The sequence below is a fragment of the Drosophila bipectinata genome, chromosome 2L, assembly GCF_030179905.1.
Source record: "Drosophila bipectinata strain 14024-0381.07 chromosome 2L, DbipHiC1v2, whole genome shotgun sequence".
NCBI lineage: Eukaryota > Metazoa > Arthropoda > Insecta > Diptera > Drosophilidae > Drosophila > Drosophila bipectinata.
In genome coordinates this window covers 20,126,274-20,139,877 of record NC_091736.1, presented here as the reverse complement: position 1 = coordinate 20,139,877, position 13,604 = coordinate 20,126,274, and the positions used below count along the sequence as shown (strand labels likewise).

At 44.1% G+C, this 13,604-nt stretch overlaps 1 protein-coding gene across 17 annotated transcripts in view; it reads left to right on the top strand.

The window, feature by feature from the left end:
- The window catches only part of Msp300 (Muscle-specific protein 300 kDa), a 109,064-nt gene extending 96,452 nt beyond the window's left edge, over positions 1–12,612 (top strand). For 9 of the 17 annotated variants that reach the window (XM_017244158.3, XM_017244151.3, XM_070277071.1 and 6 more), the window contains 6 exons: positions 671–3,639; positions 4,074–4,112; positions 4,439–5,065; positions 5,744–5,885; positions 10,464–10,531; positions 10,691–12,612. In XM_017244158.3, the coding sequence (XP_017099647.2) occupies positions 671–3,639; positions 4,074–4,112; positions 4,439–5,065; positions 5,744–5,885; positions 10,464–10,531; positions 10,691–10,931 (4,086 nt within the window). In that variant the 3' untranslated portion in view covers positions 10,932–12,612. The remainder of the gene's footprint in view (positions 1–670; positions 3,640–4,073; positions 4,113–4,438; positions 5,066–5,743; positions 5,886–10,463; positions 10,532–10,690) is intronic. The other 8 variants (XM_017244157.3, XM_070277073.1, XM_070277072.1 and 5 more) reach the window with 4 other exon arrangements.
- Positions 12,613–13,604: the final 992 nt, after the last annotated feature.

The window sequence follows — 13,604 nt, the reverse complement described above, 5'->3', positions numbered from 1 at the left end:
ACACTAACTGTCTGACAGCCCCCACATATGTACATTGGGCCCGGCCCATCCCATTCATTATTGATTCCAGGGGCGGGTACTAGTATTATCTTTTTAGACCGTTAGAACGACACTTGACATTTATGGTAAATATTTAATGAGTATAAAAATATGTTATTACTCACGAAAGCTATTACTTCTAGTTTCCAAAAACAATATTTTCATTCAAATACTTTCTAAATCCGATTAAAAGAGATAAACATCTGAGAGGAAAGACATAAAAATTATCCAAACAGACATTTAGTGTTAAGATTAAAGTACTTTAAAACCACTGTTGGCTCATTTGCATGGCGCATGCCATGCCAGGTTTTAAGCCCCACCTCCGTTACCCAGTTCACCCCCTACTCCGCCGACTCACTCCTCTTCCGCCCTCAACACTTCCGACAATTGAAGTTGGCCAGAAGCGAGCGCGTGTCGTTTGGCATGAGGTCATTGCCAGTTGGCGGAAAGAGTTGCACTGGGCAGGGGCTAATGTTGTTTTGGTGAAGCCATGCAGTTGGCCAGACGGATGGGCGACGAGCTGTAACTGGAGACAGCCAACCAAGCAGCCATATTAGGGTCAGGCCAATTAGCAACACCCAGTGTCAGAAAAAAGCCATCATAAATCACTAAACGACTTCTTTTTTCTTAGGACATTTCACGAGAACCGCCACAAAATCCCAGAGAGAGCGAGGAGCAGTTGGTCGCCCTGCGAGCCCATCTCCAGACCTTGGCCCGCACGGAGGAGCAGCTGCGTCAGCTGAAGGAGCGCCAGCAAAACAACGAGGTGGCACCTTCAGTGACCGGACCCGATGACGATGGCATCCTCGAGGTTTTGGCCCTGTGGCAGAAAATCTTCCAGGACACCTTCCAGGAGTACCATCGCCTGTCTACGCGCCTCGCCCGCAGCCAGAACAGCTCGGAGGCGTTGCGCCTGTGGCGCCAGTACCTGCAGCACGTCCAGTCGTTCCTGTCCTGCGCCATACCCGAGGACTACGGCAGCCTGCGGGAGCAGCAGCAGCTGTGTGCCATTCACCAGAACCTGCTGATTTCGCAGCAGAGCGTGCTTTCGGAGATGCCACTGGAATCGGAGGTATCCGAGCAATACAAGGCACTGACCAATCTGCACAACGAGACTCTCTCGCGGATCATGCAGCGAAATGGTGAGCTGGAGCGCCGGGTGAGTGGCTGGAATGCCTATCGCCAGCAGTTGGCCGCCCTATTGGATTGGCTGCGCCAGCGGGAAGCGGAGCGAAATGCCCTTCAGCTAAGATACATTCACCTGAAGCGAGTGCCCCACCTGAAGAACCGCCTGGACGCCATGCTTCAGCAACTGGACCAGGGCGAACAGCAGAGCAAGGCCCTGCAGGATCAGCAACAGGAGCTATCCCGTCACTGCGACGATGCCCTGGCCACCGCCATGCGCATGGAGCAGGCCAGCATTGGTCAGCGGATCGGAAACCTTCGGGCCGCACTGAAGACCTGGCAAGGATTCCTGCAGCGCATCACCCAGCTATCGGAAAGCTATGAGCAGCGTGTGCAGCAGTTGCAGAAGGAATTCGGAGCAGCTCAGCAGCTTTTGGAGGCCAACAGCATCGAATCCCTGCCCACTCAGCCGGCGGCCATTGAACAGCTATTGGGAGCCCTGCGATCCCAGCGCGTCCAGCTGGGTGCCCAAGTGCCCGCCCTTGAGGGACTCACTGTCACCCAGGAGGAGCTTAAGGAGTGCATCAGCCCGCACGACATGAAGACCATTCGCCAGCGCAACTGGCTGCTCTGGCAGCAGCACGCTGATCTAGACTACCAACTGGCCAACCTGATCAACTCGATCGAGGAGCGGCTGTCCCTGCTTTCCAACTACCAGATCAGATTCGAACGCATCTCCCATTGGCTGGTGCGTTTGGAACAGCGGGTGGAGAAGGACGCGGATGTGGCGGCCATGGCCAATCCGGAACAGGCGGCCAAGCAGCTAGAGCAGCAAATAAACTCCGAGCTGCAGCTGCGAGACAAGGAGCGTGAGTGGATTCTGTCCACCGGACGGGAACTGCTTACCCTCTACTCTGAGCCGGAAGTTCGGTCTCAGGTGCAACAGCAGAGCGATAACCTCATCGACCGCTGGCAGCGCCTGAAGTACCTGTGCAAGCAGAGGGCCACCAAGATCGGGGAACTGAAGATGACGCTACTCCGGCTGGAGGAGCGGATAGCCCTGATTCGCGCCTGGCTCTTCGAGGTAGAGTCTCAGCTAGACAAGTCCCTTAGCTTCGAGAGCTACACCCCCAATGTGATAGAGGCCAAGCTGAAGGAGCACGAGCAAATCCAGCGTTCCATTGAACACCACAGCAGCAACGTGGGCGAGGTGCTGAATCTCGTCGAGATGCTGTTGAACGATGCGGACAGCTGGCGTACCCAGGTGAACACGTCCGGGCTGGCTATCTCCGCCCAGAACCTCGAGCAGCGCTGGAAGAACGTGTGCAACCAGTCAGCGGAGCGCAAGCAGCGCATCCTGACCATCTGGAACCTGTTGCAGCAGCTGATCAAGCTAACAGCCGAGCACAAGAACTGGCTGGGCAAGCAGGAGAGCCAACTGACTGGCTTCGAAAGAGACCAGAAATCCAACAGCAAGCACAAGCTGGAGGAGCGCCAGAAGGAGCTCAAGGCCAAGCTGGAGGAGCTAGAAAGCCAGTCTGTGAATCTCCGCCAGCTGGAGCAGATTTATGCCAAACTGACGATGAGTGCCGGCGTGGAGCCGGAGAACATCCAGAAGCTGACACTGCCCACAAAGGTGATGGTGAGCATGTGGCGTCAGCTGATACCACGCTGCCAAGCCCTTCTGGATGCCATCGACAAGGATGCGAAAATTTTGCGAGAATTCAACAATGCCCAGTTGGAGGCCACCAGCTCACTGACCGCCATTCAAAAGGCCCTCGAGCAGCTGCCTAGCCTGGAGGATCAACAGAGCTCCAAGGCGGACCCGAAAGTGGTTATTCAGCGTTTGGAGAGCCTGGAGAAGAAACTACAGGATGCCCAACAACATGTCCAGCAAGCCGATAACCTGTCACAGGAGGCCAAGTCCCGGACGAAGCAGCAGCCGCAACTGAAGCAACTCCTAGAACTAATCACCGCCTACACCACTCTCTGGCAGACAGTTCAGACGAGGATAGTTACCCTCAAGACCAGTTGGCTGACTCGGGCGGCCCAGGCAGCCGCCGCAGCTGCTGTTCCCGTGACGGAAGCCGCCAACGCCGCCATCCAAGTGAACACCCTGTCCCAAAGGAAGATGCGTCAGACGCAACAAATGCAACGTGAAACCTCCATCACCGCCAAGGATGCCTACATCATGGAACTACAGACGGCCATCACCGAGTGCCAGGCCAATCTCGACGAGCTGCAGCGCACGGTGGCGGACAAGACCCGCAAGCCGGGTCCCCAGAAGATCGCAAAGTTGCTGGGCAACGCCCAGTCCTCCACCGAGTTGGTGAAGCATCTGAGCCAACTGCTGCTCACCGAGTGCCAGGCCGATAACCAGGCTGCCCAGGTGGAAACCGTTGCAGAGCTCACGTTGCGCTTTGACACACTGCAGTCGCAGTGGAAGGCGCGACAGCAGCACGATCAGAATGCAAGGTAGGATTATGTCTATTTTTGTTATTTGTTCTGTGTTTTTGGGGTCTTGCCGAGTCAATAGGGCAGACATTTTGGAGCCAAAGTGGCATATGTCAGAATCTCCAATCCGATTTGTGTTTCAAATGCTCCCAAAATAAGCTAAGATGAACGGCATCCTGTATAGTTCCATCATATTATAACAGATGACTTGTGTTCAACTACAAATATCCAGAATCCTGTTGACTTGGCAAGCATTATAACTATTTCGGTTCGCCGATTTAACTTGTTCTTGGTGTTTGGGTTTTGTTATTTGACTAACAAATTGTTTTATTGCTTCCATTTCGCTGTTGCCTACTTCTCGACCTTTTCTGTCATACACCCATACGCATAATACACACAAAACACTACAATACCTACGCCTAACTCAAACCTGCGCATTCATGACGAAACACCAGGTGCCACCTACCTCCTTCCTACAAGTACAACTGCATACAGTAAGTGTTATTACCTGGCCGGATTAACTAACCGATGGGCTGTGATGGCCACACCTCCTGCCGTGTGACACCCTTTTGTGTTCTGTGTGGTTCTCCACTAGACAAAAGCTGGTAGCGGATTTCCAATGGCTGCCAGACTCCAGGGTGGAGCACAGCAAGAGGTGTGGAGCTTCATGCCTAAAGTCTAAGCTGCTGCTTCTTCAATACTTGTCCAAGATATTTGACAAACACAGCTTAAGCTTAACAAATACTTATCATACTAAGAGTGGTTGTGGTTCAGTTACTATCTTACAAGTTCCTTACTAATTAACTTTTCAATCTTTCAGCGAGGTCGGCCGGCTAACGTGTCCGCTCTGCACGCAGCGTAATTGGCAGCAGATCGACAACGATCTGTGGCGCCTTGAACAGTGGCTGCAGTTCGCCGAGAGCACCCAGAAAGCCCAGACATCTCCCCCCTCCAACATCGAGCTTCTCGAGGATGTCACCCAGGACCATCGTGAGTTCCTGCTGGATCTCGAGAGTCACAAGTCGATCATCTCATCCCTGAACGTGGTCGGTGACCATCTGGCCACCCATACTCTGGACACCGAAAAGGCGCGACAATTGCGATCCCGTCTAGAGGCTGACAACGAGCGCTGGAACAATGTCTGCATCAATGCCACGAAGTGGCAAGGACTGCTGCAAACCGCCCTGATGGGCAACAGCGAGTTCCACCAGACCATCGATGAGCTGGTGGACTGGCTGCAGCGAACCGAGCAGAACATCAAGGCTTCGGAGCCCGTAGACCTCACTGAGGAGCGTTCGGTCCTGGAGGCCAAATTCAAGAAATTCAAGGACCTGCGTGCCGAGCTCGAAAGATGCGAACCCCGTGTAGTGAGTCTGCAAGATGCGGCTGATCAGCTGCTGCGAGCTGTTGAAGGCTCCGAGGAGCAGTCCCAGCACACATACGAGAGGTAAGGTGTCCAGGTGGCCAGTTCCGAGGGCGGAACGAAATGATTCGGGGTGCCTTGAGCTTAGGGCCTTAAATGGAGAGAAGGGACTTAGTCAGTTGGGCGAAAAATGAATTTGACATTATATAGTTTTACTGATTAGTAGTTTTGATTTTTCTATATTTAAACTAGAAATTTTCAGTTTTTGTAATAGTATTTATCTGTAGAAACGTTTAGCTTTTTAATCAAAAAACGTATACTTATAGTAGACACACCTGTTATTTATACTATCCTACTTTTCACCATTTGCTTTTTCCATTAAAAGTATTTTGGAATTTATCGCTTAATCACTATCTTCTTTTCAATCAAAATCCTTTGAAAACTTTCGTACAAAATTATACTCTATTCTATCAAAATTATACTAAACCTGTCCTTAAGACAGCTCCACTTTTTGGCACTACAACTGTACTCTCTATGCAATATAGTACACAAATAGTAGATCTTTTGAAGCTTTATAAACTACAAATCGTACCGATCGAACATTTGTTTTTGCCTTTAAACACTTTTGTGTTGCCGTTTTTTGTTGCATATATTATTTTGTGTTGTATTTTTTGGTACTCAAAATTCTTTCGTCCGCCCATTCTAACCCTTCATCCAAACTGACACCGACAAGAGCCTTGGCAAATGTTTTAAATGCTCCAGAACCCTTTCCAGGTTGACCGATCTCCGGCTGCGTCTGCAATCCCTGCGCCGTCTCTCTGGAATCTATATCGTCAAACTGGGCGCCGTCCTCGGCTATGAGGGCGATAACCTTGGCGTGCCCCTACACCTGTTGTCTAGTGAGGTAAGTCCTGAATTGCTTGCTATTTTGACACAATCCTTGAGAACTGTCCTGAAAACATATTGATTTTATTTGTTGATTTGTGAGCGCACCAAAAGTAAGTGAAACTTCCCTCTCTTTCTTTCAAGCGAACGGTCGTGTTTTTTTGTGCGCACTGCGTTTTTGATAAATATTGGTAAACCGGTGTTTACATACTTTGTGAATTAATCTTGTGAATCATAACAATCTTAAAGCCTAAACCGTATCGCTTCGCGAGTGCTTTGGTATATTTGGAATCGAATTAATAATTTGTCTAAATTCTATTCCAAGCATAGCTCAGCTCTGCTTCTTCCCCGGCTTATCTATCTATATTTTCTGCATTTCTCTTGTGCACTCTTTCAAAGCTCCCGCTTCGGCTTCTTGTTTGGCACAGTGGTTCAAGGTATTGTGTTTTTTAACTTTTTAAATATTAATTTTTGTCTTATTAAATTAAAAAAAAAAAAAATAATAATAATAAACAAAATGGAATTTAAACTGGTCTGTGCCATTAAGTCTTGCAACAAGACGATTTCCACATCCCAGCCTAGTATCCATTGCTGGTTATGTGAAAACGTCGTGCACGCCAAGTGTGCCGGTTTCACTGCATCAGTTTCGGATGCCATTTCCCGTAGGTCTGGGATACATTATTGTTGCGAAAATTGTCGTGCTGTGCAAGGCGAAATGAGGTCGTTCATGAGACAGACCAAAAATGGATTTAAAGAGCTGATCACTGGTTTTCGTAAAATCAATGACCAGCTCTGTGCGCTTGACACTCAATTTAGTGGCCTTCAGCTGCTAAATGAGTCCCCTAAGCGTAAGAAATCCGCTGTTTCTGATCCGCCTCAGCCAGCTCAGCCGACATTAATGCAGCCGCTCATAACTCTGGCCACCCCAAGGGCCTTAACTGAGAAAAATTCGTCAGAATTTCTCAGGGATAATGAGCAATTGTCCGATACGTCCGCCATGGCATCCCTTCAAGTGATGCCACAGGTCCTAGGGAACGAAACCCCCATTAGGGTCACCCAAAAGGGTATTCCACAGTCCGGACCACCGGCACCGACTGATGCTGCAGTTCTTGTACCTGCGACACCAAAACCCTTACAGGTGATTCCTCCATCGAAACATATATTTGTTTCTCGGCTTGCCCCTGATACTTCAGAGATTGATATCTCGGCTTATATCAAAGCCAAAACTAAAGCCGATATAAAGGTGGAGGACATACAAAAATTTAAATACAATTATACAAGGCGCACGTCTTCTTTCAAGATTCGTGTGCCCGCGCTGATGTTCAAGACGATTTGTTCTCCCAGTTTTTGGCCAGAGAATCTTTTCGTCCAAGAACATCAGCCTAGTTCCGTTAAAAAAAAAGTTAATAAACCAGTGGGAGTGAGACTTCCCAATATCGGAACCACTGACCAACCCTCCACCTCTTCTTTGGCCTCTAACCCAAAAAACTAATTTCCTCACTAACTCTTACCTATCAGAATACTAGGGGGCTACGTAGCAAACTCCCCAAGCTATATTCTGATAGTTCTTTCTTTGCATCCCATATAATAGCATTTACAGAAACTTGGTTAAATCCGGAGATCTTTAGCTCCGAAGTTTTTCCAAGTAAGTACACCACTTTTAGACGGGATCGATCTCAGCGAAGAGGAGGTGGAGTCCTCATTTCGGTAGACTCTACTTTTGCTTCTGAAGAGGTGAAATCCCAAGAGTTTGGTGACATAGAATTTATTTGCGTTAAAATCACTATGTCCGTGAAAGCTTTATACATTACATGTTCATATATACCTCCTATGTCTGAACCGCCCACATATTGGCAGCATTTGTCCGCTATTCGATACGTCTCTAATCTTATGACGGATCGTGACCAACTCGTAGCGGTGGGCGACTTTAATATCCCAGAATTAAAGTGGTCCAACGTCGATAACTCACCATCTTTGTCACTTATAACTTACCATGACTTCACCGCGGGCATGTTTGACATGTCCCTAGGTCAGATCAATCATGTCAGAAATTCGCTAGGTCGGCTCTTAGACTTATGTTTTGTATCTGATCCAGATGGTACCGCTCTCTCCAGAGCTTTTCCCCTTTCAGCCCCAGAGGATCCATATCACCCCACGCTGGAGGTCTCAATCGAAACCACTCCTGGTATCGATCAGATGTCTCCGAGCGTGGTAAATAAGATTCGCTGTTTCCGTAAAGCTGATTTTCAAAAACTTAATAGCCTTATCGATACATTTGACTGGTCTGATATTCTGGCGTGCACTGATCTTAATGTCACTTTAGAAAAATTTTATTTTACTTTAAATACATTTTTTGACTCATGTGTGCCTTGGAAACATCCGTCCGCTTCAACAAATCCTCCTTGGTATACAAGGTCCCTCACTAACCTAAAAAATAAAAAAAATAAGCTTTTACTTAAATATAAAAAAACCTGCAGTAGTGTTGATTTCTCAAGATACCTACTAGCTCGGTCGAATTTTACCGTGCATAACGCTGAATGTTATAGGAATTATATTGACCGCTGCCGGATTCAATTTACTCAGGATCCAAAGCAGTTTTATAATTTTGTAAACACTAAGCGTAAACACGTATCTTTTTCACCTCTGCTTATGTTTGAAAATTCCTCTGCGACTTCGGATCAGGCCATTGCCGATCTATTCGCAGAATTTTTTCAAACAACTTATTCTCCTCCTAAATTGACTGATCAGCCTTATGCATATAACATTCAAGCAGCAAATCTTATTTTCTGTCCGTCTTTTTCTGAGAGCAACTTATTATCTGGTCTTTTAAGGGTAAAACCCATTTATTCGCCAGGCCCCGACGGAGTACCAGGCTGTGTGCTAAAATACTGCGCCAGGGCTCTGTGCAAACCTCTTCTAAGACTTTTCAACTTATCTTTGGAAACCTCGATTTTTCCCCTTAAGTGGAAGGAATCATTTATAATTCCCCTACATAAAAAGGGGAAAAAGTCCGAGGCTGCCAACTACAGAGGCATCTCTAAGTTGTCGGCAATTCCAAAGTTATTTGAAAAATTAATTACCCCTCATTTGCAACACCTTTGCTCTTCGATCATCACTCCTTGTCAGCATGGCTTTATTAAGCGTCGCTCCACCACCACAAACTTATTGGAGTTGACATCCTTTGTCATAGACGGCTTTTGTAAGGGATATCAAACCGATGTAATTTACACAGACTTCAGCAAAGCATTTGATTCAGTTAATCACTCACTTTTGTTGAGTAAACTGAATATGCTGGGTTTTCCTAAAGACCTCTTAACGTGGATCTCCAGCTATCTAGATGGAAGGACACAAAGAGTCTTATTTAAAAACATACAGTCCCGTCTGGTCCGTGCTACATCCGGCGTCCCTCAAGGAAGTCATCTTGGCCCGTTATTATTTACGCTTTTTATAAACGACTTGCCCCCTGCTTTAACGAACTCTCTAGTTCTTATGTATGCAGATGATGTAAAGCTTTGTCTTCAGTATAAATCCATCTCTGCCCAATGCAGTCTTCAGTCTGACCTTGATAACTTTCAAAAATGGTGTTTGGCTAATGATTTAATACTTAATGGATCAAAATGCAAGCATATGTCTTTTTATCGTTCTTGCCCTCTGCAAGCTACGTATTCCATTAATGGGATTGCCTTAGAAAAATTAACCCAGGTTAATGATCTCGGCATCCTATTAGACATAAAACTTAAATTTGCCGACCATATTTCCTTAATGGTTAATAAGGCTAAAGGAGTCCTTGGTTTTATTAAAAGGTGGTCAAAAGAATTTAATGACCCCTATATAACCAAAACTTTATTCATTTCTTTGGTCCGTCCGATACTAGAGTACGGTTCATGTGTCTGGAGTCCCCAATATGGAGTACATAAGGACCGCATAGAATCCGTACAAAAGAACTTTTTAATATTTGCACTTAGAGGTCTATACTGGGATGCAAATCTTCAGCTTCCATCCTACAGTAGCAGACTTTTACTTATTAACTTACCTAGCTTAACAAATCGTAGGACAATGCTCGGTGTAGTTTTTCTGCAAAACCTTATCAACGGGGATGTAGATAGCCAGCATTTACTAACACGCTTAAATTTCAACATTCCTAATAGAAGGACTCGAAACTTTAGTCCTCTGTTCCTTAGCCGTTGTAGTTCGACATATGCACTGCATGACCCTTTTAGGGTATTATGTTCGAACTACAATGGTCTCTACTCTATTACATCTCTTTCCTGTCCCTCTAATTTAAAATATAGAATTTTAAATTTCCTTACTAACTCCTCTTAGCTTAATAATTAACAAATAACTTAATATACTCTAACAAATCGTTTCTTGAGCGCCCCTCGGTCGTCTGGGCCTCTAAGCTTTATGATGAATACAGGAATGCTAGCTGATGCTCTTATTGATGCACAAGCCATTTCCAAATTCTGAAAGACCGCGAAATAAAAAGAAACCAATTGGCAGATCAATAAGAAAATGTGAAAAATTCGTAATCTCTTATGATTTGTATTATTTATAATTTATTTTCGTTTTTCCTTCTGTTTCTTTGTCGCAATTCTAGCTTTTGGATAATACTACATTATCAACCTCTTCTATGCAGGCCGCCGCACCCAACACTGAAAATGCAAAGTAAATATCCGTAGATTGTTTAATTTTAGTTCGAGCATCTAGTGCACTTTAAAGTTATGATTCTAACGAGCACATAGATTGCCCTTTGTAGCTGTAGCATTTTGTTCATATTGAGATTCCTTTGTTTTGTCCCAAACTAATTGATTTTTGTGTCCACAGCAACACCGATGGCGATGCTGTCGATGGCGATGTCATCAATACCACGGTTCTGGCACGCGGTGCTCGCTTCCTAGGCCGCGTTGCCCGTGCCTCCCTGCCCATTCAGGCTCTCATGCTGCTGCTTTTAGGTGTGGCCACTCTGGTGCCCCACGGTGAGGACTACACCTGCATGTTCTCGAACACCTTCGCCCGCAGTCTAGAGCCGATGTTGTCGTACCCCCACGGACCTCCGCCAACCTAAATTACCCACTAAAAGTATCCAAAAATAATGCCCAAACAAATACCCATGCTGTCGAGTTGCCGTTGGATTAGTGCATTGAGTAAATCAAGATCAAAGTCAAGAAACCTAATAAGAATACCTAACTGTAGCGTAGTGTGAGAAGAAATACCTTAATTTCAAATGCCTTTTGTATGCTAAATTCCTGTAAAAACCTTCGCACCCTAGTGCGTTTGGAAAAAGATTTATAAATGAATTAAAATCGTTGTAAATTTGTAGTTGTATGTAATTTTATAGAGATTTGATAGCTAGAGGCATTGATACAAGAAGAAAACCCCAAAAAATTTGTATATAACCTACTGACAAGACTCGACGAGCCGAACATGAAACACTACAAAAAAATATATGAAGATCAATAACCATGTATGCAAAACTAACGACAAGTAACGAAACCCTTTTGTAAAACGACATATACATTATACATATATATTTGCACAGCAAACAATTTATATAATCATATATACCCACGTATATGATCAAAAAAAAAAAAAACAAAAAAACATATAGAACCCAACATTTTGTATATAATGAAAAAATTAAGCTAATACGAAATCAAAGTACGCACACGAAAATTTAACTCATAACCGCACGTTTCCCTTCAAAAAGAGGAATTGCAGCATGGGATTGTGTTCGGAGTCTTGCAAATTTCGTGGAACATTTTTGCAGGGCTTGAATACAAATTCCTGCTGCCATCAATTGGCTAGGGACGCGAACAAAACGCAAGACAAATCATGACCCACATAGACCAAATGCCTGGAGACCTATTGGCTAACCAATGACAGCTACTGGCTGCTCGCCTTTCTCCCAATTTCAAGGCGATGCAGATCGTAAAAGCCATTGCTTAACTTTTAGACTCTGGCCCTTTAAGCTACCACTGCCAAGGGATATATCCTTCCCTGGCCAAGCTCTCTCCCACGGCCAGGAGGAGGGAAAATAACCATCAAGTGCACCCGCCACAGGTCACTATGAAATCCGATCGATCCTAAAACACCAACATGGCAGCGGTGGCTAGACATTTCAAGCATTCCTGAGACTCATTTCCAAATTACCCATAGACATTGACCCGTCCTAGCCATTGGTGTCAAATCCTCCCCAGAAACAGGGAGCGTGCGGGCCACGAGCATTGAACAAAACGAAGCAAGTGTCCTATGCCGGTGCTAAACCAACCAACAAATTTTCTATATAAAGAAAAAATGTAAAATGCGTATACAAAAATGAAATTAATATTATAAAACATAAAGAAAAACTCTTGAAAAAAATCGAAAAAATGCAATCTGCCAATAGAAAAGTGGCTAAAGTCCATCCAGTAATGAAACCCATTTTGTTGTTAATATTTTTTGATAATCCTAATTGTATTTGCCTTATACTTATCCAACTTGTTTATTAATACTATTTTTTATTATTTAACGCTTGAGCAATTATTGAGAAAATACATACATTTATTTATTAGCCCTATGCGATTTATTACCTATCTAATTAAGTTTGATTTAAATGTTAAATTTGTGTAATTTGCTGCTTCTATCTGGTTATAAAAAATGAAACGTTATCAAGTTTATATAATTTATCTAGCATTTTAAGATTTCCTTTCTTGTGAACAACTGTACCTTTATATGCATTATGATTATTAAAGAACAATTTAAAAATATTACAAATTTCGTTTAGTTTTGTTCTCAAATTTGCAGCAATTGACAAGATTTAATGTTGTTTTAAGTAAGTCCCATCATTCAAAGCTAATATGGTATTAGCCAAATTGAATACTTTTGGAGCACTTCTTATTAAATAAAGTTTTAAGCCAAACCTGAGCTAAGCCATGAGATAATTTATTTATTTCTTATTCCATAAAGTAAATTGAGGCATATATTTGTATGCGATTATTACCCATGTTACTTATATCTACTTTCTATTAAGGTTCTTTCGAAAATTAATACTTTTGCTAATCGGAGGGATAAGCACAAGGATGGAAAGTTAGAAAGTTATTAGAAAGTCTGAGTAGAAAGAGGTATAGGAGCACGGATGAAGTGGTCGTATTTCTGGGAGGAAGTGTACAGGGTATAATTAAAACGGAAATGGCGACAATAGCTGTCTATTCCTTTTTTCCTTGATAATGAAAAAGTAACGAAAAGGTAAAAATGAATAATAGAAGTAATAATAGTTTTCATTTATTCAATAAATTTATATCATATGAAATACAAATTCTGAAGATCACCAAAATAAAGCAAAATCATAGAACAGTGATAACCTTGGGAAAGTTCAAAACTGTTCTTATCATAAATGTATGCGCAGACAGACTCTTCGTTTTAAGACAAGTCCGGCTTGGGATTTATTCAATCTTAAAATACAGATCTGGAAGCACGAAATGGAACCAGGAGCTTTAGTGGTATTTTTGTCAGTCTTATCCTTGTCAGTTTTGACTGTTGCCAACGAAGAGTGTCCTGAGCAAATAATCGAAGTGATAGAATGAAGTGGTAGTTGTTTCGAAGTAGTTAAGCCTATTTTAGCTCATTTCCGAGAATTAAAGACGGCCGCCGACAAAAGCAGTGAACTCAAAAACCAACTGATGGAAGTGACAATCAAAAATCAGCTAATAAATGAGATTATAAAAGGTAAAGATGAACAAATAAAAACATTGAACGCTCT